Source organism: Clinocottus analis, unplaced genomic scaffold (genome assembly GCF_023055335.1).
Source record: "Clinocottus analis isolate CAN_PGR_092001 unplaced genomic scaffold, fCliAna1.0.p SCAF_27, whole genome shotgun sequence".
NCBI lineage: Eukaryota > Metazoa > Chordata > Actinopteri > Perciformes > Cottidae > Clinocottus > Clinocottus analis.
Window position 1 is genome coordinate 391,483 of NW_027176009.1, and position 25,406 is coordinate 416,888.

General features: G+C 43.0%; 1 protein-coding gene across 1 annotated transcript; it reads left to right on the plus strand.

Moving 5' to 3' along the window:
- The first annotated feature begins 72 nt into the window (after nt 1-72).
- LOC137795139 (phosphoinositide 3-kinase regulatory subunit 6) lies at nt 73-25,274 on the plus strand. The gene is made up of 21 exons (XM_068592445.1): nt 73-189; nt 10,932-11,016; nt 11,137-11,241; nt 11,741-11,832; nt 12,153-12,221; nt 12,510-12,642; nt 13,218-13,287; nt 13,408-13,606; nt 14,818-14,965; nt 17,094-17,180; nt 18,148-18,385; nt 18,503-18,799; nt 19,880-19,979; nt 20,715-20,822; nt 21,582-21,689; nt 21,877-21,979; nt 22,099-22,160; nt 22,872-22,962; nt 23,081-23,142; nt 23,284-23,390; nt 23,595-25,274. Exons 2-21 carry the CDS (start codon nt 10,959-10,961, stop codon nt 23,749-23,751), a joined length of 2,394 nt encoding a protein of 797 aa, XP_068448546.1. The 5' UTR covers nt 73-189; nt 10,932-10,958; the 3' UTR covers nt 23,752-25,274.
- The last annotated feature ends 132 nt before the right edge of the window (nt 25,275-25,406 follow it).

Here is a 25,406-nt window from a genome sequence, read left to right on the forward strand (position 1 = left end):
CATGTACACGTGCTCTGATTGGTTACCAAAGTGCAGTGCCACGCCATTGGTCGATTTTGGCGATGGGCGTGGCCTGAAGACAAGCCACACACTTGCCAGGTTGACAGACACTTGGAGGTGAGTAAAGGTGTCACGAACCGAGGGATGAGACGGCTGATAAATGGCGCTGTTGGCAAACCATAGCTGCAGGTAAGTTTCCCAAAACAGAGCTGAAACATGTGATATTTTAGTATTTGCTGACATGTTGGCATTTCTATAGTTTGCTTTGTCTACTGTCGGCGAAAAGCGTTGCCGAATGTAAACTGACGTACGTTCAGCTAGCAAGTACCGCAGATGCTTCTGACTTAAGTTAACATAAGTTACTGTAGCGTCATGCAGATGAACGCAAAGCTGTCTCCTGACCTATGTGTTATTGTAGCTATATGAATCTAAAGTCACTTCCTACCCGCAGCTCTTCTTGTGAGTTGACCCGTTTTTCTGCATTGCTTCGCTTCTCCTTCACGACTCGCAATCGTTTCGCGGGTCCTTCGGTTCTCTCCCTGCCTCCCACCTGACCGACGGATACCGTTTACCCGTGAGCCCCCGCGCTGCTGCAGGCTGCGGGACATGTCAGCGACTCTTTTTGAAGAGCCCTCTCGTTTTGTACCCATATTTATATTTTGAATGCGCTCTCGCTCTCTCTTGTGTCAGGCTATTTGAAAAGAAAAACGACGTCCACGCTTCATGGTGTATGCACTAACATCCGACTTCTGTTTATTTTGTCCACCTCCTGAGTCAATAACAAGGTTTTGTAAACGGTCATGATCTGATTGAAGCCCCGGCACTCTGTTGTGTCTGCTGGGAGTCCAACTTCCTTGTTGTAGGTGCGAGCTTCCTGGTACCACATTGGGGATAATGCAGGGGGGCTCCAGTCTCAGTGCGTGTGTGCGTGCGTGCGTGCGTGCGCGTGTGCGTGTGTGTGTATCCATTTCAGTCACTTTGTTTGTTCTTAAAAAACAGTACTTGTTTAATTCAACTCATAATATAAGGATATTGCTGTCTTAACAATAAGGCACGTATTCAGTCTTGAGTGGTTATGTAAATTGTTATTCAGCTATTCACCGCCACACAACGCCCATCTAAAAATGATCTCCCAAAAACAAATCAGACTGGTGATGTCATTGATTGGGTGAGGCGTTCCAGTAAGACATGAGAAAACAGTGACACAGTGGTTTGAAATATTTAGGCTCTCAGCTGAATGCTGGTGATCCAGTCTTGTACCTAGAGCTATAGAGAAACTCAAAACACTATGGGGCCATGAAATACCACTGTGAAACTTTAAGCAACAATCAGTTATTACAACTATACCACACGTGATAAGGCAAAAAAAAAGAAAAAAGGTTACAGTCCACATGATCCGATGGTAAGCCTTTCATTAGTGCGATCACTGTGCCAGAATATGTCACGACCACAACCGTCAACGGTGACATAATGCAGCCAAAAACAGTGATGACTGGAACAGGAGAACCAGGATAGCAAACACCAACTCAAAAACAGATTACCACTAACTCATTGGCTGTCTTTAGTCAGAGGCTTAACCCAACACCCTTGGTAATAGACTAATAATAATAATGAGCACATTTAATATATTAAGCTTCAAACAACACAAAATTAAGCTTTATTTTATCCTCTTGGAGTAGATGAGGCCAGCAAACATCATTTGAACAGTTAAAGGTGTTTTACTGTACATTCTGTACTGTAGATACAGTTTGGGTTTTCTCAGTAATATTAGTTTTGTGTGATTTGCATCTGGCAGCCATTATGTTTCTTAAGGCACTTGTGGGTTGTCACGTGTAGACGGTATCATGACAGAATTATGGTCCAAGGTTCTAGACCTACCTATTTTAATTGTTTTGAGTCCCAGTAAAGCGGGCGTAAGAGCATCTTTAGTTACCGTGCTGTGACGTGTTCCCAAGAGAATAGGAATATTTTAACGCTGTACAGTTACTAGCGGGATTTAAATCAAATCCTTGGCGTTTGACTGGACCGCTCTAAAAGTGGGCGGGCTGAAAGGTATAGCACGATATGAAGCTAAAGAGGACTTTTGTCTCTAAAAGGTGTAGATGGATGGACAGCTGTCATGATGTTATTGGAGCCAACTGATTGGCACTAGCTTATGTGAGCACACTTCATATATAGTTTTACAGAGAAAAGACGATTGGATTTTAGTAAAAAATACAAAGTAATATTTTTTTTGCATTTTTTTGTTTCTTCATATAATGTTATAAAAGTGCACAGTATGACCAAGGGTTTGATCAAAAAGTGTTGAAAAGGCATTTTTCATTTCCTCTTGATTAATTGGAAAGTCAGTGTCATGTGTTTTAAAGTGTGTAGCAAAAAGGGTACATTTCATAGCAGAAAGAGAATATGAGCACTTCACAAAATGTATTGCCCTTCCAAAATTTGTCCAACATAAACCAAAGTCTCACCCTTAATTTTCCTTTTTTAAGTTGCCTTTTTTTACTATCTAGGTATCTTTTGACCTTTATCTGTAAGACAGATTAATTTGTCTCCTTCATGATTTGTTAAAATTAGATGGATGATAAATGGACAGTGCGTGAGGGACTCTTTGTTTTTCCTGCACCCACTGATCGTCAACATCACCATGTGACCACATACAGTACAAAGAACACTCAGTCCCCTTCAATTAAATATTCTAAAATAAATGTTTGGACAAATGTTCGGAGGGGTATTCCAAAGTCTTCGTAACACCAAAATAATCTTTATTTTGGGGTCACAGTTTTTTTTCTAAAATAAAAGTGTTTTGTCATCCTGTGAGCCACTTTATGATCAGAACATAATAGATCATTATCTAGTCGTGTGTGTGTGTAACAGTGTGAGGATGTGACTGAGTGAGTGTGCACCTCTGTGTCTGTCCACGGCTAATCTCACATTCTGCCGCAGCAAACTGCACACTATTTTGTGCGGTGACTTATAACTGCATGATCAAAGACCTCTCTTGGTTGTGGTGACTCACATCTCTCTCAAAACATCTTTCATTTCATTATAACGCCATTGAGTGCCTGCTGACTCCTCGCTCATCACTGGTCAACCGGCCCCCGGCTGTGTTGCAGACACAGTTGGCGGTGGTCTAAAAGCTATTGAGTGCACCTTTCCAGTTTCGCATGTGACAACTCAAACAATGACGGATTGTTTCAAAGCCCTTGTACTTAATAAATACTACGCGAATGTGGCAAAACACGTGCAGTTTGCTCGAATTAATTAGAAATCAAATTATGTTGTTCATAACAAAGTAATGAGTTTGATTTATAAAAAAATATTAATAATCTCATAAGAATTGAGGCGAGGCAAATGAGAAAAACTGCTATCAGTAGATCAAAAAGAGCTGCCTTGTAAAGTCAGCCCACATGGGGCCAGCGGTGGATCTGAAGCAGCGCATCACAAGGGAGTCTTTGGTCTCCGGACGGAGAAGCAGTTTGGTAAAAAAAAAAAAAAGACCAGGTGCAAGCTGCTTTTTTCCCTTGCACACCATGTCACAAATGCACCTAAGACTTTGCAATCAATTATTTTTGTTTGTGTCTTCAGAGGACTAACTGAGCTGACCTGGGACAGGCCGGTGATTGTGCTGCAGACACAAAGAACTGATAGTTAGGGGCAGTTTCCTCCTGCTGCAAGCAGCTCAATAAACCCTGTTGTGATCCCTTTTTCTCCACTTTGTGGTTCCAGAGAGACATAGTTGGAGGGAAGATAAATCAAATGGACTCCACCATGTCTGTACACTGGGAACACAATGATGAGGCAGATGACCTGATACAATCAAGCTTTTACAAAGTCACTCGACATGATAACAACAATCATGCACAAACAACTTTTACAGTGCTCTTTACAGCGGTCTTTAATATTTTACTCTACGTGGTGTTAAGTAACTTATTTTTTCTCAATAAATCGATCGTCAGAAAGCAAATCGAAACAAACTATTTCAATAATTGGGTAATTGTGTAAGTCAATTAAAACGATCACTAGTTGAGGCGTGGCTGCTTTATTTTGTAACCTCTTGGCTGCCTTTGCTACATTCGGCCGATGTCGCCTTGAGTTCTGGGCCCTCGCCGGCCTACGTGCCTGTTGTCGTATTCCCGGAAAACCTGACACACTTTATGTGACAACGTCACGACAAAACACCCTAAACTCAACACGCTGCAGCTCCCAAAATGCAGACAGCCGAAGACTCTTTCCAACATTGGGACGCCACCCTTGCGCTTGTCGCGTGGAGGAATAGGAAAAACAAGCGGCCAACACCACTTCTTGGCAGTCGTGTACCTGCGGGCTCCTTGGAAAGCAGTCTCCCATTGTGACTTCATGCCAAGTCACAATGGGAGACTGCCCATTGTGACTTGGCATCATCTTTACAGCTAGTGCCTCAGTCTCAGAGCAAAAAAAACCAAAAAAACATTTCATGCTGTCCTCCTGTGTGCGTGCGCGTGGGTGTGTGTGTGTGTGTGTGTGTGTGTGTGTGTGTGCAGATCTATTTCTGCTGCTGATCATGCCTAAGTGACGCACTTGGTGCATCCTGTGCAGTTGGATCACTTTCCACTAAGTGACCTCTTGTGAACGCTTAGCGTTTATTACTATTACTGCATTGCCTCTTTGGGCCTGCTGTGGCTAAATACAGTCTGCCGTGTGGTGAGACTGGCGATCCACAGGAATCCTCACATTTGTCCAATGCCCCTTGTCTTTCCATGTCGGGAAACAATGTTTACTTTTCCACTCACGTCAGTTGCAGAATACCCCGAATATTTGGTCGGAGAATGTGTGTAATCTTGCAGATGGACTGCGCCCTTCTGCTTGGCTGTGTGCTTGCTGAAGAGCAACAACCCGCTGCTTCAACATCAGGAAAATCTGAGATGTTTTGCGCTTAGTTACCACGCGCGCACACAGCGTAGATGCTTCGAAAGCAGAGACTTGAACCCGTGTCAGTCTTGCAAACCACTCGGCAACTGAACCGTGGCAATTTATTTAAAAGCATAAGTGAGAACTTATAGATTTAACATTAAGAAAAGCAAACAAAACTATTTAAAAACAAACAGAAATTTGCTTCTTGTTTTCCTTCCCAAACTGGCAAGGAGCTGTAAGCCACAGTCCCAACTGATGACTGGCGAGCATACTTCTGGATAACAAAACTGTCTTTTCTTACTCAGTCAGAGGATTGATCGAAAATATGAATTATTTACACTGTTCCCCACAGCTCTCTGGTTATCCGCAGGCCTTGTGTCTGAGGCCGCCGCTGCCTCTCGGGGGAACAATGCTGTCTTTGTTTTGAGCTGATTTGATCTGCGATAAGAACGGATTTAGAAGTATTACATGTATGAAGAATGAATCTATTCACTATTTCAAAAACACTGATGGACATGCACATAAATAAGGGGTCATGCGTGTTTCAAATGAACTTGAAACGTTTTTTGACGGTTGCACTAGAAGCAACGCTGGTATCTTGTTAGTGTGAGTTGCATGTACACTGAATCCACATGCATAGTGTGTGTACGTGTTCATGTGTGACCACACAGTAGGATGTACTACGTGTCTGTTTCACTGCAACATATCCTCACTTCAGTTCATATGATATCTCATGAAAAGTGTCCCTGCCAAAGCCAGCAACACGTGTCTTTAGTTACATGCGTATGGTCGTTTGAATAACAGGACCATACGCATGTAATTAGGTTGAAGCACTTGGTCGGGTTTAGACAAAGATGGTAAAATTCTTAGTAACCTTGAGGCAACAAAACTAGTTAGGTTTAGTAAAAGATTGTTGTTTGGGTGAAAATAACTTTGGAATTGTGTTATTACTTAAGTACGCAAGTTTCATGACAAATGCATCATCTTCTGGTTTCACACGAGGAACGACGAGGGGCCTCCTGGCTGACATGCCAAAAGAAGACCGGCCTGGTCTGTTTGCGCAGTGCGTTTGTTAAACACTCCTTAACTCACACGTGTCCTAAATGCCACATCCTCTGACCCCTGACACCCGTAATGGACCAATAAACCCTGTTATCGCCATCACAGACCCCACTGTAGGCATCTCATACACACACTTCTCTGGAAACCCCTTTGTACCTCCACATCTTCCTCATGCCTGATGCAACATACAGCGTCACCTTGTCCATCCACACCTCTTGATTGCTGGGTGTCATATTTACACCAACTCCTCCAATTAGCACATTACCTTTAGTTCATTTATTACATTTTAAAAATGACATATTCATCTGTTTGTGGCAGGTTTTGCAGCATTATCACATACAATGTATGCAGGCCCTGAGGAGAAAATAATCTCTGGTCAGTCAGGCCAGCCAGGTTTACAGAAACACACACATGCACAGGCACGCGCACACACACATTCACCGGTCGACGAGGACTTCCTCATATTGTCCAGCATGTTGATGCAGGAAATCACTTTGATTGATATCCCCCCGATGCTCACACTGAATTAAACGTTTCAGGCGTGTACTTGCAACTTTTGTGTGTGTGTGTGTGCGTGCGCGCGCGTGCATGCATGCGTGTGCATGTGCGTGCGTGTCCTTTTGGTCTCAGTCAACTGAGGTTTCTTTGCTCAATCAGGCATCTTTTTTCTTGCTTTTTCATACCGGAGGACTCATTTTTCAAGCAACTTATGTTGCCCTACGCAAATTTGTAGCTTTTCTTGGAATGCTCTGTCGGTAAAATAAAAAAGGGCTATCCACATTTGTACAGTGTCATCTTGTTGGACCTCCTTCAGAAAGCAAAATAAGAAAATAAAAGAAGAATGATTTCATGTTGAGACACAGTTTGCAACATGCATTTCCTAATGAGAAACTTAAAGTGCTGTCACTCTGTACTTTTTTTAAAATTTCTTCAGCGACTGCTTGCCCGCTGTATAGGGAAGAAACTCTGCAGGTGCTTTCCTATGTCCTCCACTTTCTCCAGGTCCATATGTAAGAGAGGATGAGACACACCATGCTATCACAGGTTGGGGATTTCCAATCAAGCACGCACGCACGCACACACACACACCCACACACACACACACACACACCACTGCAGCACCACTTCTCTCTTGATCAACGTACAAACGCACTTCCACACGCCGCTGTCAGGTCCTTCCTGTTTTACTATAATTTGTTTTCTCTGAGATTTCTGCAGCGTGCCTGAACGGAAACAAGCGCTGCTGTTTTCTTTTTCTTTTTGAGAGACCCCCGTCTGAACACTGCAATGCACATCTGAACCCTCCTCCCCCAACAGACAGATATGTATCATGGGCGAAACACTGATCAGGAACCAATTCACATTAACCGTAAATAGTCAACAGTCGTAGAGGAAGTTATGCGGCCTTGGCATCTGTAAGCGTTCTCAAGCTCGTGGTGTATTCAGTCATGAGCACTTTTCCTGGCCATTTGACAGGGTTTAGTGGCCAAAGAAACAATGTGTGCTATTCAAGTCATGCATGTTGCAGTTCGTACCTGCACACTCGTGGTTTGCTCAAATGATGGAAGACGATGTGTTGCTGCTGATTGGAGACGTGGAGCTGCAATCCCACGCGCTCCGAGTGTTAATTGATACGATGCAACGGCATTTGGTCGTATAATATTTTAAGGTATATTATCCATGCTTTGTGAATCGCATTGCTCTCACCTCAGTGTCCAATGTTTGTTTGTTAAAACTAAATTTTCTTCTTGACTCTCTGGTAACACCCGTTGGAGCAATTGCATGTTTTAGAACTCGGGTTGCAAAATTCCGCGAATATTTGAAGTTGGAAACTTTCCATTGGAATAAACAGGAATAAATGGGAATATATGGGAATCAACGGGAATAGACTGGACATTTTGGTGTAATTTAACTGTATTTACCTTGTCATAAGCGGACATGCATGCAAACATTTATAATACAACTTTTAAAAATGACTTTTTTGACATTTTGTGAGTACAGCTTTATTCTTTCATCGAACAACAAAAACATGAACGTTGAATAACAAAGTGTATTCCGTATGATCACCACCCACCATCCAATTTTTTTTGGGGTGTTTTTCCCTGAATCCTTTTAGGTCTAAATGCTTTCTTCCTGGAACTCATCAACGTCCTCCTCACTGTCCACTTCCTCAACATATGACTCGTCGTCATCTTTGGTGTCACTGTCCGAGCTTGTTGAGGATGGCTGTGTGTCAGACTCAAAGAGGTTAGGTTAAGTTTGCCTGAATGGCTCCCACTTTGCTGGTTAATGACAAACAGTGTTTGGAAAGTTCACTTTCTACATGAACTAGTTCAGTTCATAGTTCATGTTGAACTAAGTTCACAGCTCCAAAAATTGAACTAGTTCAATATGTTGCGAGCTATAATTGAAATTTCTATCTGTCTGCAATATGGCCTCTACTCAACTCGGCGCTCTCACACCTGCCAGGCATCGGGCTGAAACGTCTAGACGCAACATCGATGACAAAGACGTTCAAAAACAACAGAACGTTTTATGTTTACGTTTATGTTTTTGGCAGACAATGTTCCCAACCAGCTGCATTCAGGGTCCAGCTGAGCTCGGCGTGCATAGTTATGTTCTCAACTACATTTAAGTTCCCTGTTATATGCTTTTGCAAAAAAATTTAGGCACTTTTTTTTTTTAATTCTCAAGATTCCCGAGCCAAAATTGCCGTGGAAACTTTCCAAAAACTTTCTGGATACTTACCGGAAAATTTCCGCCCCTTTGCAACTCCATTTCTTTGTGTTGAAGAGATGCACAGAAACAGCATGTGGACTGAAGTAATCTTAGACAACAATGCCACACAATCATGGAGCTATCATGGTCATTTTGTGTTTTTAGAGGCAGAAATCATTTTGCAGATTGTGTTTTTTACAAGCTAGTTATTTGTAAAGGTTGTGAATGATGTGGTGCATCTATTTTTAACTTTTCTAAACTCTGCCTCCCTCGGTCACTCCGGCTTACTCCGGCTGACTCTCTGTCTCTTTCACTCTCTGTCGGTCTCTCTAAATATAGAATGTTGTCTGCCCACTCATTCTGACAGAGGAAATGCTCTGTGTGTGTGTGTATGCGTGTTTGTGTGTGTCAGCTCCTACGCTGCATTAATAGTTCCCGAAAGTAGAAACAGAGCCTGCGTGGGCAAGAGTCCACAAACCTCGCCCTCGGATACCCTTTGCACGCATGTGTGTACGTAGATGCACGAGGATGCTTGCCGCATGCACGTTATAGCATCGCAATGCGGTATGCTTGTTGTGTCTGCGTTTGCAGTCATTCACGAGGAAGGCAGATAAAAGATTTGAGACGCAGAATTAAAATAGAGGACAAGCCGCTGTAAACAGGTGTGGAAGGAGGGGTGAAAGACAGAGAGACACAAGAGAGAGAGATCACACCAGAGGCAACCGGAAACTTGTGGTCAACAAGCAGCACTGCTGTTCACTGCCTGATTTTTGAAAGCGCAGCTTTTTTGTTCTGGGTTGGATCGAGGTTAATCCATCACTCAAAATCCTTTCATTGTACACATGCAGCCTGTGGAATGCCCCCCAGCGGCGTGCGTGTGTCTGTGCGTCCGTGCGTGTGTGTGTGTGTGCACCGACATGAAAGAGAGCAAAATGTTGTGAGTCAGAAGTTCGAATTCAAATGCATTCAGCCAACGGAAGAGGACTCAAACAGGTTATGACTCTATGACACCTGCACAAACAAACAAACACCCCCCTCTTTCTTCTCACTTGCCTGTGACTCTTTCTGTCTCTCTCTCACTGTCGCTGTGTGTGTGTCACACTTGTTAGTTTCAGTACGAAGAGCGTTTGTGTTGATGGGAAAGCTCTGCAGGACCGAGTAAGTCCCCAAGATATTATTATTATTAATATTTTTATTATCTATACTCTACACCTGTTGTAATTTAAACGCTAAATGTTAATAATCAGAGAAGTTTTGCTGGCTTGTGTGATGTTCCAGATGCCCGTTGATGACATTTTGATTGGCTGGTTGTTTGGTGGCTTAGAAACTAATAAGATATATTCTGAGGGAAAGAGAGAGAGAGAGAGAGATATTATGGTGTCTGATGTTGAGTTGCTGAAGCTTCTTATCATACACTTCTGGTGTATATTTAACACAAAGATTCTGATCAGTGCCATGAGCACTTGTATTCAATGATTTACAGTCGGTATGTTGAGAGCAGAGCAGAAGAGTTTGTTTTTTAAACCATGAAAGCGATCATCCACATAGACTCTGCATTCACGTGCTGCAGGAAAGTCAGTCGTTGTGGAAACTAGCGCTGAGTGTTTGTTGTGGTTGGGGTGTCTTTATTTTTTTTCAGATAAATACAGATTCACTCTGAATCTAACAGCTTTGAGAGGTGACTCACAAACCTGTGTGGGACCCGAGACAAGAAGATGGCGTGAGCTTTGAAGTATGTTAAAGTTATTTAGAGGAACACTTCCATACAGTGGTGGCGAGGGCTAGCGTGGGACAACTGTGCCTCATGCATCAGTAGATGTGTTTGTATCTACAGTATGAAATGTGTGTGTGTGTGTGTGTGTGCCCATTAACACTTATAGCTGATAATGGACAAGGTGGTTGCAAAGGCAACAACTATTTGCACCGTGAGCTGCTGACGCTGCGTTGAAGCAACCCTTATGTTTCGCCTTGTGTGTCCTGCACCGTTGAAACCGCAGAACTTTGGATTCAACTCTTCGGCAGTTTGAATGTTGAATGCTCACTCGCAAATTCAAAAAGAGAAACTTATAGAGATGATTTTATCGTCCCATGGCCTGTGAACAAACAGAGAGTTTAAAATAGCTTCATTCAATGTCAGAGAAACAGTCATCACCTGACACCTACGGTCAGCCACCACACGGGAGGCAGGTTCTCCGACCACCGAGTGCTTGAACCTCGGACTTGCCAGTAAATAGCCGTTGTCTCCTTCTATGTGCTGACAGATGATAGACCCACAATGCACGTGAGACATGACCAACAAGACCCCCTGGGATAACGCAAGCAGTACACGCAGCATGGAGTCTACAGGTACGTACAGGACAAACACACACTTATGCACACTCACAATATGAATCTCCCTCCTGCCCACATATACATCGATACATTTGAAGACTCAAACACTTAACCGCTGCTCATCTTTTTGGTCAGCCGGCTGCTCGCCCATTGTTCCAGAGCCAGAGCTCTACCGCAGCGTCATGGCTGTGCTGCCCAGGGAACAGGACAACCAGCAGCCTCAAGACTGCCTCAGCAAAGGTACAGTAGATCTACTGCCACACTCTGAAATCATGTAAAAGCATCACGATGACAAGATGTTTCATTTTTTTGTATCCGTCTTTGCCGTTGGCTCTGCTCACATGTAATATATGAGATCTCACAAACAACATCATCTGAGTATGTCACAGAGTCCTAACTTGATAGAGAGAGTTCAACACTTTTGCCAACAGCAAAATGACCTCATCATTTAAATAATTCTTTCACATTCACTGCGGGTTCAATACCTCTGCATGTGTGGTGTGTGTGGACTGGATTCTCTGCTAAAGATTTTCTGTGTGTTTTGTTTTTGTATCCAAAGCAGTAAACCAACAGATATTTTCTAGAGCCAGCCTGCGAGTGTGTGCAACATTTAGCCGCGTCAGCAGTGTGACGGCTGTTCAGTCATCAGACATATTTCAGAGTAGAGCTGTCATGAAGCTTCTGTGTAGAGCTGTCAATGGCTTCTTTTTTTTATCTTTCTGTGTTTTTGTGTGTGTAGGCATGCTGAGGTGGACGCTTCATAAAAAGGTTCAAAACAATCCAGCGAACGGCATATCTCTGGTGTGGGTGCTAATAAAGGAGCTAGAAAAGGTATGAGGTGTCAGCAGTGGCTCAGTGGTTATTAATTTGGCACTCCAAATTCACCCAAAAATAACCCAGTGTTTTTTGGGCTACCAGACTACACGATCTGTGTCTGGCTTGCCTTATCTGGTTGTTTGAATATTTACTGATTGGAATTGAATTGACTGACCATGAACCCTATTAATTATCTGCTTATATTAATTTGAGTCCATCAACTGAGCGTTTTATCCATGAAATTTGAACAAACGAAAGTGGCACATCTCTGACGTGGCTGATTATTTTTCCGCTAATGAGCTGATCATCTTACTGAGTGTGTGTTTCCTCTGCAGGCTGAGAGGTGGGACTCTCGCAAAGGCATCATCCCTCTGCTTCACACACTGATGTATGCCATCATTCAGGTACAGTATTCATAGCTGAAAAAGTACTGGTAGATTCAGATTCAGCACTGGTACCACAAAAAGTACTAGTTTCAGCTCTGGTACTACAAAAAGTACTTCACAGGAGGCGGAATGTTGTTTGTTTTGATTTCTGGACCAAAATGTCAAAGAGAATGTGGACTCCTCCTATTTGAATAACATCAAACTATTATCCGCTTACCGTAAAAATCAAAAAGGTGTTTTCATTTCCGGCATTAGTTGTAATGTGTTTGTGTGTGCATGTGCGTGTGTTTTGTGTTGATATTCCAGACAGCCTACATTCCAGATGAGCTGTACAAGCGAGTTTACGACTTTTGTAAGAGACTCCTAATCTACCCCCATCCCTACTGCACCGTGGGCCTCAGCTACACGAGGCAGATTAAAACTGAACGCTCCGTTCCAGGTATTATCCAACGCAAAGCTCGACGTTTCGGTCCAATTTTGAAACGGCAGGCGATTGCTTCATTATTCTTTTTTTACTAAACTTCCTACCCGAGGAGGTCATCTCGTCATGGAAATAGTCGACACTTATAGACAGTACACCTGTAATTATTTTTGACACGTTATTAAACTGCTCTATTAAATCTGCATTCATTGCTGGTTATGTTATGAACAAAGTATGTGGTATTCTAGATCAAAGATGACGCGTTTTCTCCATGATTGCACGCTGTCACTTCAATTCCTGATTACCTCAGGCGGGTCAATCAAAACATGAATTATCTATTACTCAGACTGTTGACTTTGGGCAGATCACATATGCTTTTTAATAAAGACTGGAATGAATTGACTGACACCAGCTTACACTGCAGACATTGGCAGCCAGTGAGAGCAGATGTCTCCCTTGACACAAGATAAATAAATGCCAGATCTTACTGTACTATGATGTTTAATGAACTGTTCATTCATCAAGCACGCGTCAGTTTATCTACGGAGGATTTGAACCACATACTGTTGTTAAACCCCCATTTCGGTCCACAGGTCTGATGTACCAGAGGATGGTCACAGCCGAGCAGAGACTAAAAAATGAGCACTATCCCTTTCAGGAGAGGTGAGTCATTAATAAAATGCATCAGAAGTAGCCTTGAGGAATTGGAGATTTGCCAAGACGTGTTCTATTTCCTCGTACTGCCGCATGCAGTCAAACTCCCGTTGTGTAAAATCCCTGCAGGGTCTTCGTCCTGGCCGACCCAGAAGTCTTCTCTGGCTCTTTGGGACAAGTCCTGTCGGGCGACATTGAGACGTCCGCTTCAGCTGCTGGCGGATCTTCGAGTCCCCTTGACCACATGTGCCGTGTGGTCCAACACTCCATACAGGCGGCTTTAGGAGCGGAGCGGTGCCACGGGCCCAGACTGGCTCGAGCGCTGAAGGTCAGTGGAAACCGCACCAAGCTGTCGGGTTGTGCTCAGTCACTGCCTTCTCCTTTCAGCTTAGTGTGTCGCTCACATATTTTTCGGTCTATTTCCTTTTTTGTAATTTGTATCTCTAATAACCCCGTCCTCAGACAGATACTTTTTGTGCAGAGGAAATGTGAAACCTTTCCGCATGCTTTCTCCGAACTCTCAGAATTAATTAATCTTCCTCTTCCAGTGTGACTAACCTGTTGACTCAAAGTCAGACTCTAATCTTTTGTAATTGTTGCTCTAATAAATGTGCTGAGTGAAAAATATGCAAGTAACCTGGACTTGACTGATTGGTGCTCTTCTTCACATTTACACTAAGTCTTCTGACATAGCAGGCCCTCTCTTAACTTTATTACATTCTATTATAAACCGAAATCCATTTCTGAATACATCTGAGGAAGCAATTTGACCATGCAAGCAACAAGCCCCCATCAGTACACCGATTGGTATGGGTGTTGAAACATGGCTGCAAAGTAAAACGTATTGTGTGTATATCAGGGCCATTTTCGGAAACCTAGTGGCTTCAGTGCGTTTGAGTGCGTTTCAGTGCGTATTGGCGAACCGTATCAGTCGCTTTCACACATATTGGCACACATATGCACACTCCCACTCATACATGCAGAGGAAAAGAGAGAGCGAGAAGGGCAGATAACCTTTGGTTGTCTAGTTTATTTCACAACAGCTCTTTATATTTTTAGCACATCTTTTTTCCCATGTGAACGCACAATTACATCTGCTGACGATTGCCGTTCAGGAGGAAATGAATGACCCTTTGCTGTCATTTCTGTACATTTTGAGCGACAACAAGTTCCTTCCACAGTGACTCAAATTCAGCGTGGCATCAGCAAAATGCAGTCGGACTACATTTTTGGTGATGGCAGTAAATTCTGTTTCATTTTCCCCCTTCTGGATTAAAAATAGTCCCTGCCTCATATGTACGTGTTGTGTAAAACATCCTGAATGAAGGTCTGTTGGTGGAAGTGTCTCCTGGCACCAATCCTAAAGTAACACCTCGGCAGGACGCACACGAGGGCAGAAACGCACACAAACAAGCGTGCTACTGACCCCTTACCTCTTTGCTATTAATACAGACCCTGTGTGTATGTGTTTGTGTGTGTTTGTCTTCCTGTGTGCACGTGAATTTACCCGCGCATGTGTTTGTGTGTTTTCTGGGACAGGACATGGGTCAAGATGTCGAGACGCACTTTCAGGAAGTGTTGGCGGCTCTGGAGCAGACCGCGGAGGAGGGCGGCAGAGGGGAGGGGGGCGCGCTGAGGAGCCGTCTGCAGCGGCTGTACAGCAAGATCATCACGGACGCAGACTCAGGTAGGAACTCCCCAAAGCAGCACACGCAGAGCTTCTCTGTCCGATGTGGCCATGCATCAATGAAGGAAGAAAACCACGTGCCCCGCCATCACTTTTGGTTATGTCATGAGTCAAACGGAGAAAATGGGAAGCTGCAAGAGACGAGGTTGTGACACTGTAGGATGACGTTCTAGCAACTTAACTGATGAAAAGATACTCGAATGCCATACAAAACCATCAACGTTTTAGACGAATAAAATATAAATTACATCCACTTCAGTTGTTAAGGGGTTATACATCTGGCCTGTGCTTGTATTATTTCACATAAGTCCTCTTTGGGCATTGAGAGTTGTCTTGCAGTCTGAAAAAAAAAAAATAGTAGTAGTATGGAAGCTCATGCCTGCCAGTAAAGGAAAAGGTCATAATTATGAGATAGAAAAGTTGAAATTATGAGAAAGTAACTGTGCATGTCCATCAGTGGCGCTGTTTTTTTTCTTCTTTATTTTTTTTATCCTGTTATCTGGTGAAATGTTTTCTTTTTTTTTTAAAGCCAGCGCCACTTAAGCGCATGTGCACTTACTATTTAATAATTATGACTCTCTATCTCATAATTCAGATTTTTTTTTTAACTGCTGTAGACATGCGAGCGCTGCTTAGTCACAGATCACAAACGCTGTCATATCTCACAAATCATTGTTTGTGGAAAATTCATTTGTCCCACCGGGGCTCTCACTGGCTCATGCATTTTAAGTAGTTGTTTTTAAAGAGTGAAACGTGTCCAAATGAATTGGAGAGGGAATTAGCTCTACATGGCTGACGCCTGGCATACCATCACCGGAGCATTGCACACGTCACCATTTCATTAAACAACAGCATGTTTAGCCGGCCCTGCATGCTGCCGATCAACAGAGAATATTTCTCCCGCTCTATCAATCACGATGGAAACATTCCTCAGGGCGTCATTGTGTTTACTGTTACAGTAAAAACTCACTGCCCTGGTTGAGCTGGTGTTTGTTTTTAACACATTCAATTATATCGCCATGCCAAATCAAAAGAGCTTGTTTTGCTGTTAAGAGACCTGTATCTTCACTTTAGCTGGCAGTTGCCTATCAACACCATCTTATGCTTGGCATAATAATTACTTCTGGCTTTGAACTGCTAAATCTACGGACTATCTGTTCATGTTTCTGGCCTTGATGCTGTCTCTTTAGTGACTCATCAGTTCAGACACTATTTAGAATGTCTCTTATCACCTTTCAGGCTTCTCAGCTGCGTCATCCGCCAAAAGAAATGCAAAGCTTCGCAATTATGGTTCAACTTCAATGAAATAAAAAAAATGTTATATAAGATAAATAAGATACAAAATAAAATATACATTTCTCAAAGAAAACCACAAGTTGCTCTTTAGAACCGTTAAGTCTCTTTTCTGATGCCCTCCCGATTCCAATAAAATCTCTTATATTGAGATATGTGAGACTTTTCCGTCCTTTTTTTTTTTTAGATAAAGTTTCCAAGATGTGAGCTCAAATCCTGCCGCACACAGTGAGGTGTTGGACTTTTTATTTATTTGATCTGCTATCCCAGTCGGATCTACAAAGGGTGATTAATGGCATAACATTTCCCTCCGCTTTTTTTCTCACGCCTTACAACAAAATTTGTATTTTTGTATATATTTTACTTTTTACCAACAAGATTCAGTTTCAGCCTTTTTTGTTTTAAGTCTACTACAAACTCCTTCACTTCGGTGCAGTCGGTCGAGTGCAGTGTCCTGTTCAAAACACATGGCAAGTGATGGACATGTTTTCTGTTATCGGCTCTCCCTGACATCAAACATGTGACCATGCCTCTCTATTTAGCAGCTTCCTCCACGGCCAAATCAGTCGAGTCGGTCCTCTGTGTTTGACTTTTTTTATATTCCGGATATCTATTTCCGTGACATCCACTCGTATCATGTCAGAAACCCATCCGATGAACCTGCTCCCCCCTGTCCCGGGCTGGGAGGTGGAGGGATGGACAGCAGTGTTTACAGACAGGACGTTATGGGGCTCGGGGGAGGTGTTTTTGTTTTGAGTGTCATTGTGACAGTTTAGGTCTCTTCCTATTGCTCTTCCTCCATTCATGTGTGTGTGTGTGTGTGTGTGTGTTGCAGAGCCATTGTCCAGTGGACGACTGTGCGACTCACCTCTTCCGAACCCAGAGATGAGCTTCCACATGTGGACTGAGGATCTGGATATCTGTGAGTGGAACTGGAACCTGTGGGGGTTCAAGAGGAAGTTATTACTTCCAGTCGGCTCAACCAAATTAGGCTGAAACTGGAATTATGTCCTAAAAAAACTGAACTGGATAATGAAGGTTTATTCACCATCTGCAGCCTCACTAGATGATCACAGACCTTTTGAAAGTCATTCTGAAATATGTCACAAATGACTAAAGTAGAATTATGAGGCAGTTCAAAAGTGCAAACATCAAGTCGTGACTGAGAGGAGGCCCGCCATCTTAAAAAAAAACAACCTGTTTAAGTGTTTATTAGAGCTGGACTCGCTTAATGTATCAAACTGATTAAATCTGAACCGATTTCAATTAAATCAATGACTCTGTGAAACTGAGTGTGACCGTTTCCTTTAAGATTATGACCTCATTGCTTACTGTTTCCTGTAAATACAGGACAGTTGTTATTGCGTATGTACAAAATTCAATTTTACCCAAAAGTACCCAGGAAAATAAAAGTGCAATCAGCTGTTTAACTCTACAGCTAGCGCAATAACAATTTTCACAGCCCGCCACTACCGTACAGTACCCTGCAGCTCCAAAAACAAAACGCTTCCAGAGAAAAATGAAGTCTACGTCAATCTGTTTGTGAAGAGCCCGCATGTTAAGCGAGGCATGTGCTCGTGTTCAAGTCCAAAAGCATTATAACAGCTGAACACACCCACACACACATATATTCTACATTACACTGGCGCTTTTTTTAGATAAAGCGACTTCCATGTTTGCTCTATACACCGTAGACACAGCAACGGGGAACAATTAGGGGTTACGTGTCTTGCTCAAGGACACAACGACATGGACTAGCGAAGCGGGGGATCGAACCACCGATCGAAAGATGGGCATGCCAACCACTGACCCACAGTCGCCAGTTCTGTGCTGTGGTTTGTGCCGACCTCTGAATCACGCGCCACTGACACGTGCTGATGTGCCCACAGGGCGAGTGCTGGCCAGGTGGTTTCGATCCAGCTCCATATCGGACCAGAACTCCCTCAGCCTGGAGGACTTGGTGTTGGGCGAGTCGCCCGGTGACGTGACGCCGTCCGACACGACTCGCTTCTCCGTCTTATCCAACGACAGCGGCATCGAGAGAGACCTGCCCCCCAGCACTGATCCCCCCCTGTCGTCATCTCTGGACTCTGCCAGCATGAGTTCATCATGGGAACAGTGCAAACGGTAAATCAAGTACCGCTTAGTTTACATTAAGATCTGTGCCAGTTTCGTGTATTTTAGGTCATTATAAAACGATTAGGTCTTTGACTTCAGCAGTAACGACCTTCTCCGTCTCCCCAGCGAGCTGGAGTCGGGCAGGCTGTCCCGGCGCGGGGGCGTCAAGATGAAACCGTCGGTGAAGGACAGCATGGTGCTGATACAGGACACCCTGGAGGAACACGCCAGCCTCGGTGGAGGAGGAGGAGCAGGAGGAGCAGGAGGAGCAGGACGGAAGGAAGGAAGACGAGGGACGACTCTGCAGAGGCGCGCAGGAAGCAGCGCGATGCCGAAGCAGCAGAGACACTTTACTGCCAGGATAGTCGCCATGGGAGACGACAGGGTGCTGGGTCGCCTGGCCAAGGCCTACTACTTCTTCAGGTGAGGGACAACGAAGCTTCTTTCAAAAGCAGCGGGATATTTGTGCCTGTCTGGGCTCATATTCGTCTTTTAGTTTGATTTAACTCTGTGAGACTGCACTATCGTTGTTTTGTATCATTTTCTGGCAACGAAGATCTGCACGCTATCATTTATGATGTTTTTTTCCTCGTGAGCAGCTCTCAACAATAACTTTCAGAAAGCGATTGCAAGGCTGGCAAAGTTTTCAGCTTTGGTTGCTGGAACAAAAGATGTGGTTTCCACTATTAGTCACCGTATATTTTTGGTAGTTATACTACTAGAGAGAGAGAGAGAGAAAGAGAAAGAGAGAGAGAGAGAGAGAGAGAGAGAGAGAGAGAGAGAGAGAGAGAGAGAGAGAGAGAGAATTCTTTATTAGTCCCTCAGTGGGGAAATGACATGATTACAGCAGCCTTGCTCACAGTAAATAATGTTAAAGATCAAGTAATATAAATAAACAGTAAAACAGTAATAAACAAAATTAAAAAATTAAACAATGAGAAGAATACTAATACACAGATGGAATAAAAATAAAATAAGTAAGTGTGTATAAAAGTATTGCACAATAAGTGGTCTATATGGTCTATATGAGATATTTTTAGCAACATGCATAATAATAAGGATAATAATAATAATAATTTTCCTTAAAAGAATAAAAATACCCCTCTTAGGTGCAAATATTTTGGGATAACAATATTTGCTACCGTAAAATACATGTTTTTGATTATAGCTAGAATATTTAGTTTCGATAGGACTCCTATGTGTGTAATAACGATGCCTTACTGTAGACGTATGGTGGAAATTATTTTTGTCACTAATAGGAAGCTACATGTTCTCATTTAATCCTAAATTCCTCTAATTCCTTTTATATATTTAACATTGAAGTACTCACAATAAAATAAAACCGGAACTGGAGGACTAATAAATCTCTACTTTACATTCTCTCCATGCTAAAAGCTACTTCTCTTCTCTTGCCGATCTCATACGTTGAAACCCGAAACCTCTCTGTCACCCAGTGATGCAACACATCTTGTGTTTCTCACGAATCTTTGCTTGTCTTTCCAGGAAAAGGGAAGCGCGGAGGCTTTTTCTTACAATGAAAGTAAACCTCCAGTTTTACTACATCCCTGTTTGCGAGGCAACATCTCCCATCTCCTCTGCCAAGGTGAGGCCACTTCCTCCTGTGAACGCAGCAGCGGTCTGTTGTCGCATGAGAGTCAGCGCACCTCTAGAGATAACAAACACTGACTCCTAACGTCATAACATCACAATGCCGGAGCCCACAGTAACACTGTAGTGACGGGAAAATATGAAAATAAATGAAATGAAATGAATGAATGAAAAGTACTTTATTAATCCCCAAGGAGAATTTTTTTAAACATGCTCAGTAATGAGATGACAAGACATTGAGTTTAGCTACAATTTGTATTATTTATTTATTGTCTGCTTACATATCATCAAGAACTGTCATTGAGCAAAGTTCAAGGGTATTACATTGGGTTTGATAGATGTGCAAAATGAATAAATAAATAAATCCCTTAAATATATAGATATATATTTTTAACTCATCCAAACAGCTCGGGTCTATGTAAGTGGACGTTCTTGTTTGGAGAAAAGACATGAAAGAAGCTAAAAATGTATTTTTTTAAAGTGATTACTTAATTACATCAAAAAAAAAGATCACTAAAACCAGATTGTTAGAAAGAAAAAGTGAGCGATAATTATAAGTTACACTCAATGAGACAGCCAAGCCAAACATGTAAAAAAAAAATTGCCAAAGAACAATCACAAGGAGTAAGAAAAACCTTCAGGCTCATTGTGTTCCCTCATTGCTGTTAATTTTGTGTTTTTCTGGTTCTCTCTTTAATGTTCCTTTCCTTTTTGGGAAAACCTCCATCAGTCCATGGACAATCTCTGCACTCTTGGTTCCTACTTGAGCATGGTGGACCCGTGGTACAACGCTAACATCAGGAGTTTAGGCAGCATGATCCCCAAGCTGGCAAAGCTGGTAAATACAATTCTTTTCCCAGCAGCCTGATGTTCGATACACTCTTTGATTGTGTTTGAGGGACTTGTGTGAAAGAGAGGAATTCTCTGCAGTTTGGATCCTTGACGTACATGTTTCCGTCAAACAGAAAGTAGCAGCTGTTAAACACTGAAAGCTGCGTACCATCTTTTACAGCGATTTCATGGATGATAAATAAATAGTTTAAGAATGAAGAGATTGTGGTGGGAGACTTCTTTTTATGAGAATAATGGAAAAGCTTGTTTTGTTCTCGTGTTGACTTTCCTGTGTTCGCCTTGCAGCTCCTTAATTAAAGTTTCTTTCTTTCATCAAACTATAGCAGTCTTCCCGCTGTTCTATGAATAACAATAAGTCACAAAGTAAGATGTAAAAATGTGCTGCCTCTACTCATCTTGGGAGGTCAAAATATAATAACCAGCAATGTACTCAAAAAATATTCGTCCAATCACCACAAAATGTTTTCCTCAAGTTCTTGTATCCACCCCTGTTTCTCAAAAGTTTTAAAGTTACTCGGGAAAAATACATAGACATGTTTAATGTGTACATTGTGTTTTGAAGTCACGTGACACTTAAAAGATGAACTAAAGTTCCCTTTCTCTTACTTTATGGACTCCGGGTAAATTACCAAGCGCTACTGTTTCACCTCTTCACAATGTTCACTTGATGTTACACAAATGCGTTTGTGGTTACAACATTGTGCAGATAGGAAGATTCATTTTTCATGTCTTTTGTCTTCTCTAGCAACAGATGGACCCGGGGAGGCCAAAGGAGTCCTATGTGCCTGATGTCATTTCCTACTACGTTCGGACCGGCCAGCAGCCCGTCTACTTCACCGTCTACTTTGTTAAGGTAGAATATGATACAGTTTGGGTGTCATTTATCTGTGTGTGAAGGCTAAAAGCACAGTGTGCTCTCCCCAACCGGAAGCCTCTACTGAGCTGAACAGCTCTAATACCAAAATGTTTTAACACATTGCGATTCACTTTTTTCAAATGTCATTCTTTTTCTTGAAAGAGTTGTTTGTTTCCTCTTTCAGATCACGTTCACCAACATGAAAAGGGATCCTGTAGAAGACGTGTTTCTCACGCATCTGGAAATGGAGTTTCCGGAGTTCAGACGGATCTCTGCGTCAATCAGAGGTGAATTGGGTGAACGGGGACATCAATTATTTACCAATGTCGTCTTTTTATTCCTGTACAACCAACCTGTCTGTACCTAAACACGACCACGCCTAACAACATGCCTGTCTCTCACACAGAGAAGCAGAAGAAGAGCTCAGGGGAGGTGTGCGGGGCGGTTGTCTCCTTGAATTACAGAAAGGTATGTTTTAAAAGAAAGAAAAAAAATCAATTATTATCCCCACCAGGAGAAACACACATTTGCGAGTCAGTGTGCTTCTCTGTGTCTGTCCACGTCTGAGCTCCCATTCTGCTGCAACAAACCGCATTGTATTTTGGGAGGCCGGTCATGGCTTCAAGACATGTGGTTGCGGTGACTCACACTTTCTCAAAACAACCTCTTTATTGCCTTTTTTGTCCCGCCACTGACTGTTTGCCCACGCTGGCTTTATGCTCTATTGTTTCCTACGGTGAGTTTGGCGACCAGCAAACTGAACTACGCACACAGCTGATTGCATTGCCGCAGACACAGTTACGTTGGGCCTTTTTATTGGACATCAACCTCAAGTTTATACGCATCGTGTCGGAAAAATAGACTCGAAATCCCAGAGTTGATGCCGCACCCGCGAAAGCTGGGACGCACCCCTGCACAGAGACATCTGCGTGGATTCAAATGAGAGACGTGTGGAAAAAAAAGAAGCCCAACACAGCAGGGACCTTTGCAGACTCACCTGGCGAGACCTTTCTGGTTTCCGTATCAGATTACTGACACGTGCCTCATCTATTACCAGAAGAATTGCTCTGAAATATGCCGTGTATGTATTGTACTGTTAGTGTGAATGCAAAAGGCTTGACACGTGTGTGTGTGTGTGTGTGTGTGTGTGTGTGTGTGTGTGTGTGTGTGTGTGTCCAGGTGACATTGAGTGGCCGAGACGTTGACAAAGGAATGTCGGTCCGGACGTCAGGCGTTCAGATTACAGCTATTCCCTCCAATGAGGCAGAAGGTCCAGTATTGTTATTCTTATAGCACATTCAGCATTCAATACCCAGCCACCACTGTATGCTTAAAATATAAATCTATCATGACTTTGTCTTACTTTTACTCTGTTTTCTCTGCTGTAGATCTGAACTGTTTGACCATGACTCTGAATGAACCTCCAACAAAAAGCAAAGGCAGCGTTGTGGTGAGTCAGACACTGCCAGGCTCAAACACCACAGTGGATAAGTCTCACATAGACGGCTTATGTTAAAACGACCTGTAGAACGTACGCTATCTTATCAACGATAAGTCTTCTTATCACCTTGTTTTATTTTGAAATTCCCAGGACTCAAAGATTCGGGCCAGCAACATTAAGATTCGCACTTTGGAGAGTCGACCTTTCACTGTGACGCTGGACAGAGATTGTCGCAGGAGCTACACAAATGTGCAAAGGTGAGAAAGTCTCGCCTTCCTTCTTTTCACCACTGAGTAAACGTCTTATAAAGGTTTGGTGAGATCGCTTTTTGGAACTCTAATGTGTGTGTATGAAATTGCTCTGTCAAGGTCTAGTTTGTTCCACATCTTTCTCCCGGTGGACCCAGTTTCTGTGCATCCCGAACTGATGATGTCTCCACCTTCAACCTGTTTGTGTTGCAGCATCGAGATCTCCCCGTGTCTCGATCCCGGATACTGCGTCCAGAAAAGCATTCGGTCCAAATTCAAGTTGGGATGGGACAAAGACGCCGGACTGAGCAAATACATGAACAAAGGACTCCCGCTACCGATCAACACATTTGCCGGCATCATTACCTGACTAGGAGGAGCGGCCCTGCGGAGAAACTTGAGAATGAGCAGACATAGACTTAGTCGCACTGAGCTGCTCCTGGAAACAGAACCAATCGGCTTCGTTAGTTGTGTTTGACCGACGTGACTATGAATCATAGCAACAAGTACAGTACCAGTGTCACCTCTTGCAGATGATGGAATACGTTTCTTTTGACCGTAACAGAACGTTGTGTCTCACAGCAGGGTTAGTGTTGAACTCCTAACAGTGTTTGTACTACTGTTCATATGTTCAGTAAATCTATGCAGAGTGCATTGCCAAAGAACAGTACTGCCTGTAACACAAGAGAGACCGGCAGGGAAGTAAGATATTGATATGAATTGAAAATTGGATCACGAATCATGTGGCCTCAATGAAAAAAAAAAAAACTCTGCAGACTCTAGTTTTCTCCCAAGTCACCACATCACGTGTTGAGGCAGATTTTAGGGGCTGATGGTAACAGTAACTATACTTCATATACGCTACCTTTTACTTCCTACACATACACACACATAGTATACACAAAAGAATGTGGACTGGCCTGGTCTGTCAGCAACTGAAACGTGCAGAATTGAAAGACCGGTACGACGACAGCTGACAGTTCAATGTTGCCTTCTTCTTTGCGGAATCACTCCAAAATACAAAAAAAAAAACGCCATTTGCCTGTTGCGTAATGAAAGCAGGTCATGACGCTTCTAGAAGCACATTATGGTCTGTGCAGAGGTCAGAGAGACGCACGTGGCAGGAAAGGCTGCGGAACAGCAGCAGGAGCAGCATCAGACAGACTGATGTGCATGAAGTAGTCGGCCTTCATGGCCGCTGTCTAGTGGCCAGGCGCGCAGGACTCGAGACAAAGTGCGAAACCTGCGCACATGCCAGTAAATATCTTAGACGTGTATCGGCCATGAGGTGTAAGAATCACCTCTCATCTTCAACCACTCACTGCTGTGTGTGCGATGAAGCATAAACGTTGTAAAATGAATCTATTTTGCACTAAAGCTGCAGGTTTTGTATCATTGTTTGAGAGGAAACAATGTGTAAAGCATGGAATATAACTACAGCATGAATATGAAAAAGATGAAGATATTTCTATTTTTGCCACAGAACTATTAGATTACATAGCCAATAATGTCTCAGGAGCTTATAGTTGATGCCCCGCCCCCCTCGGGTATGGTCTCAGGCAGTAAAGGTCAACCGCCTCAAACTGGAAGTGATGTATTATTGAGCGCATGACATCAAATCTTGTGTGTGTGTGTATGTGTGTGTGTGTGTGTGTGTGTGTGTGTGTGTGTGTGTGTGTGTGTGTGTGTGTGTGTGTGTGTGTGTGTGGGTGTGTGTGTGTGTGTGCGCGCGCGCGCGCGAGTCTGCTATCATGAAATTGATAATACATTTTGCACATTATTTTTCATCTCATCCATATATAACGACGACGCCATTAAAAATAAAATGTAACTGTGTAAATACATGACGTTGCTTTGTAAAAACGTGTTTGTGTTTTAAAATAAATGTGGTCAATCTCCTTGCCTTTCGTTTGAATAAACCGATTGAAAAGATGAAGTGGATGTGAATAGTTTTGACGCACAGCGGAGTGAACTTTCCCCGCGTCCGGCGGCCACCAGATGGCGCAGTTTCGCTGCCATCTACCC